The 5,472-nt window shown below is 42.3% G+C and overlaps 1 protein-coding gene and 1 long non-coding RNA gene across 2 annotated transcripts; both read left to right on the forward strand.

Annotated features, from left to right (window-relative positions):
- Positions 1-2,074: 2,074 nt before the first annotated feature.
- Positions 2,075-2,471, forward strand: LOC123176418 (uncharacterized). Its single transcript, XR_006488518.1, has 2 exons — positions 2,075-2,192; positions 2,406-2,471. It is a non-coding gene; the product is annotated as an uncharacterized lncRNA (long non-coding RNA).
- A 185-nt stretch (positions 2,472-2,656) lies between these two features.
- LOC123176419 (acyltransferase-like protein At3g26840, chloroplastic) lies at positions 2,657-3,635 on the forward strand. The gene is made up of 3 exons (XM_044590624.1): positions 2,657-2,752; positions 2,843-3,212; positions 3,309-3,635. Exons 2-3 carry the CDS (start codon positions 2,871-2,873, stop codon positions 3,450-3,452), a joined length of 486 nt encoding a protein of 161 aa, XP_044446559.1. The 5' UTR covers positions 2,657-2,752; positions 2,843-2,870; the 3' UTR covers positions 3,453-3,635.
- Positions 3,636-5,472: the final 1,837 nt, after the last annotated feature.

The raw sequence follows: 5,472 nt of genomic DNA on the forward strand, positions 1-5,472 counted from the left end.
CAGAGGGATAAGGATGTCTACCGGGGGCTTGAACCGAGAAAAGCAGTGGGAATAGAATGGTACCACGGCGAACTCCATGAGCACCGTCATGGTCATCGTCACCAGAGATGCCAAGAACGGCACGATGGCCATGGCGCTGCGCGGGTTCAACAACTCGGCGGTGAGCGAGGTGGTGGAGGGGAACGGGTCGCTGAGGATCGGCTTCATTGACACGCCCTACGTCTGTCTCTTCAAGTTTGCATCTCTCTAGCGCATAGCAGTAAGTAAGCGCCATTGGTTGTTGTCAAAGAACTGTTTGCTGCAGTGATCGATGGTCAACCCTGCCAAGTTGTCCAAATAAGCAATCCATGGATGGAGTCCATCCATCCATCCATCCGTCTCTAAGTGGAAGAAGCAGAAGAATCAAAGATGATGGCGATCTCTATGAGCTCATGGAATCATCATCGGAGGAGAAGAAGGACTTTTTCTCTTCATCAACAGCAAGAGCAGCCACGACCCAGAACTAAAGCACAGGTACTCCATGGATCATCCCCACCAAATCTTAATCTGTATTTTTGTTACTCTAGGGCTGGAAGTGGGAGGTGCATGCATATATCATTGGGAATTAGGATGACCGTATATCTGTTGATAAGAGCGATGCTTTGTCTTGTAGTATGATGCTCAGATGAAGTGGCAATAAGATATGCGGGTAGCATGAGAAGCAAACTTGTCCCCCCTCTTATTTGATGTCATTCAGTTGCTTTGCTTGATCAATTGGCATGATAATGTTAATCTCTAACACTACAGTGACAAGATAGTTATTCACTTCTGTTTGGTTCGTGTGAGCTATCTAGAATCTAATGATGATGATTTTTAGCTTGTTTACTCAAAAAGTGGAGTGTAGTTAATGGAATCTCCAAAGTTGTGTTTACTGTTGGTTGATTGACATGGTACTGTTAATCCCTAGCACTATAGGGACAACATATTTTGTCTTGGTCCCTTTTGTTTGGTTCCAGTGAGCTATGCAGAGTCTAATGATGATGATTTTTAGCTTGTTTACTCAAAAAGTGGAGTGTAGTTAATGGAATCACCAAAGTTGTGTTTGTGTCTTGAGCAATATTGTATGTTGTTTAGTCAAGGATCATGTTTGTTGAGGCTGACCCTTAGTGTGTAAAACGAGCTAAGAACTTTGTCTCAATTTCCACATGCATGTTGGCTGATCTGTTGCTCCTGGGTGTATTTCTTCAACAAGGTTGCAGATTGTCAAATCTTAACACATTGCTGGTTGTTCTACTATGCTGACCACCATTGTAGATAGTACAAGGTACTATACCCCCCACACACATTGCTTGATGTCTGGATATGTTTCCTTGGTGTTTCTTCAACAAGGCAGAGAGGTACTGTTGGTGGCGCGACAACCTCACCTGTCATGGCGACATGACAAGCTGGGAGACGGAGGCATGATGACGGTGACAATGACGTGATGCCTTTGACGTGCTCAAGTGGTGTGGCTCCGGCAACTTGTGTGGGTTATCTGGGACCACACCCGCTCTTTGTAGATGCAAGCCCCGGGAGATAATGGTAAGACTGTTGACCTCGTCTTCTTGCCTACCCACTATATATCAACAAAGGTTGATGTTACCCGCAACTAAGAGTTCCCTGCATTATGATTGTTGTGAAAAAAAAACAAAGAGTTCACTGTCTATCATCATGGTTTCACATCAATAACAAGGCAATTTTACATTGTAAATAACTGGGTTATTGTTTAACAGTGTCAGTTTGTAGCACGTTTTGCCTTTTGACATTTTACTTTTAGTCTAAATAAAAAGAGTTGTTTTGCTTCCTCCAAGGATGGACCAGTTTGAGTTCAGTGGACATTTAAAATGTTGTTAGCCTCTGATGCTACTGTCCCAGTGTGAATTTGTTTAAGTCAAAGTTCTTCATGTATGTTCTTCTTGGCCTTCAGAGTATGGATTTTGTTCGTTTAGACTGCAGTTTACTAGAATCTGGATTCTTTTTAGGTAAAACCTGCAGGCTAGTTTTGTCCTTGTTTAGAAATTTGGACTCCCAGATACAGTGTTTACTATATATTGAAATTTGGACAAACTACCAGAAGACACACTAAAATGGAAGATGAAACTCATCAAACGGGCTGCGCAATATGCTAATTGCCGTATACAATCAGTTACAGCTGAGGTGCTACTGCTAGCCAGGTTTGTGCCCTTAAGCTCAGTTCTCTACTTCCAATTTCATCATTTTTTTTTGAGATGAGCGCAATTTCATCATGAGCTTTGCAGAATATTGTCGCATGATAAACACTACCGCATGATTTCTACGTTTCTTGTTTGAACGCGTATTTTTGTCGGATTTCTAACAAGTGGATTTATGGCATCATGACTGAGGTTCTTCTCTATGCTTGCACTCAGCTGCGATGACAACTTACTTCCGAGCAAATCTGAAGCCTACAGGCTACAGAACAAAATACCTAAATCCAAAATCTTCTTCTTTGAGAAGCATGGGCACAACTTACTGTTGGTGAGTTATAGCAGACTTTATCAGATTGCAGTATATCTTGTGCACTGAAAGGAACAAGTGGTACACCTCAAAGGGATAATGCTGATGATATTCATCCCAAATTTCAGGAGCATGGTGTCCATGTCTCATCCATCAACAAATGTGTTGGTCTCTACCGCCATTCGAGGCGCTATCATCGGGTTTTCGACTACATCCCACCGTCCGCAACCGAGCTAAATGAAGTCGACAAAGCTAGCAGGTAACCAAAATCACCACCCTGCAAATTCTTACATGATACATGCTGAATACATCGATTGCACTGCCACATGTTATGCATTGGTAAATGCAGCGACCTGACGTTCAGAACGTGCCCGGCGATGTTCTCGACGTTGGAAGACGGCACGGTGGTACGGGGACTCGCCGGGGTGCCCGAGGACGGGCCAGTGCTGCTGGTAGGCAACCACATGTTGCTGGGGATCAAGCTCATCTCTCTTGCCGCGGAGTTCATGCGGCACAAGAAGGCTGTCGTCCGTGGCATTGCACACCCGCTGCTGTTCCCAAAGAAGACGAAGACGTGGTCGGAGGGACACGACTTCTTCGACTTCCTCAACCTGTGGGGCGGCGTGCCCATGACCTACAAGTACATATACGAGTTGCTGGCAGCTGGGGAGTTGGTGCTCCTCTACCCAGGTGGTTACAGGGAGGCAATCCACTGCAAGGTACACAATACAATTTGATTTGGATTTTATACTTTGAATTCTGTCAAGTAAATGCTACTATTATAAACTTATTATATTTAAACTTGTGGATTGTAGGGTGAAGAGCACAGGATTTTCTGGCCAGACCAGACTGAATTTGTTAGGATGGCAGCTCAGTTGAATGCCACAATCGTGCCGTTTGGAGTCATCGGAGAGGATGACCTCTTGAACGTAGGCCATCACCTGTTATTTCCGGATTAAGTCCTGCCTTGCTTAATTTGCGAGTAAACACATTCTGCGGTCTTTTTAGGGGCTATTTCACACTAGAATCGAATAGATGAAACATCCATACTTCCATAGCCAAGATTTAACAGCCCTCAAACTGCCAGAGATCCAAAATTGTAAACACATGCATTGCATAGCAACTAATCAGCATTTCCCTTAGTTCATAGACTCGTACTCACATATATACATTCAAAAATCCGCAGCTTCAGTCTCCCACTTGCACTAGAGTCAATAATCTAGTTCACATCGCTATGTGATTTAACACCAATAGTTCACATCATCATGTGATTAACACCCATAGTTCACATCGCCATGTGACCAACACCCAAAGGGTTTACTAGATTCAGTGATCTAGTTCACATCGCTGTGTGATTAACACCCAAGGAGTACTAAGGTGTGATCATGTTTTTTTTGTGAGAGAATCTTAGTCAACGGGTCTGCCACATTCAGGTCCGCATGTATTTTGCAAATTTCTATGTCAACAATGCTCTGCATGGAGATACTCTAGGTAATTGCTCCCACTTTCAATATGTATCTAGACCGAGACTTAGAGTCATCTAGATTAGTGTCAAACTTGCATCGGCGTAACCCTTTACAACGAACCTTTTTTTCACTTCCATAATCGAGAAACATATCCTTATTCCACTAAGGATAATTTTGACCTGCTGTCCAGTGATCTACTCCTAAATCACTATCGTACTCCCTTGCCAAACTCAGTGGTAGGGCATACAATAGATCTGGTATACAGCATGTCATACTTTATAGAACCTATGACTGAGGCATAGGGAATGACTTTCATTCTCTTTCTATCTTCTGCCGTGGTCGGGCTTTGAGTCTTACTCAACTTCACACCTTGTAACACAGGCAAGAATCCTTTCTTTGCTTGATCCATTTTGAACTTCTTCAAAATTTTGTCAAGGTATGTGCTTTGTGAAAGTCCAATTAAGCGTCTTGATCTATCTCTATAGATCTTAATGCCTAATATGTAAGCAGCTTCGCCGAGGTCTTTCATTGAAAAACTTTTATTCAAGTATCCCTTTATGCTATCCAGAAATTCTATATCATTTCCAATTAGTAATATGTCATCCACATATAATATCAGAAATGCTACAGAGCTCCCACTCACTTTCTTGTAAATACAGGCTTCACCGCAAGTCTGTATAAAACTATATGCTTTGATCAACTTATCAAAGTGTATATTCCAACTCCGAGATTCTTGCATCAGTCCATAGATGGATCGCTGGAGCTTGCATATTTAGTTAACACCTTTAGGATTGACAAAACCTTCTGGTTGCATCATATACAACTCTTCTTTAATAAATCTATTAAGGAATGCAATTTTGACATCCATTTGCCAGATTTCATTAAAATGTGGCAATTGCTAACATGATTCAGACAGACTTTAAGCTTCGATACGAGTGAGAAAATCTCATCGTATTCAACACCTTGAACTTGTTGAAAACATTTCGCAACAAGTCGAGCTTAGTAGATAGTAACACTACTATCAATGTCCGTCTTCCTCTTGAAGATCCATTTATTTAACATGGCTTGCTGATCATCGAGCAAGTCAATTAAAGTCCATACTTTGTTCTCATACATGGATCATATCTCAGATTTTATGGCCTCAAGCCATTTCGTGGAATCTGGGCTCACCATCGCTTCTTCATAGTTTGTAGGTTCATCATGATCTAGTAGCATGACTTCCAGAACAGGATTACCGTACCACTCTGGTGCGGATCTTACTCTGGAAGACCTACGAGGTTCTGTAGTAACTTAATTTGAAGTTTCATGATCATCATCATTAACTTCCTCACTAATTGGTGTAGTAGTCACACGAACAGATTTCTGTGATGAACTACTTTCCAATAAGGGAGCAGGTACAGTTACCTCATCGAGTTGTACTTTCCTCCCACTCACTTCTTTCGAGAGAAACTTCTTCTCTAGAAAGGATCCATTGTTGGCAACGAATGTTTTGCCTTCGGATCTGTGATAGAAG

The sequence above is a fragment of the Triticum aestivum genome, unplaced genomic scaffold (genome assembly GCF_018294505.1).
Source record: "Triticum aestivum cultivar Chinese Spring unplaced genomic scaffold, IWGSC CS RefSeq v2.1 scaffold204549, whole genome shotgun sequence".
In the NCBI taxonomy this organism is placed as follows: Eukaryota; Viridiplantae; Streptophyta; class Magnoliopsida; order Poales; family Poaceae; genus Triticum; species Triticum aestivum.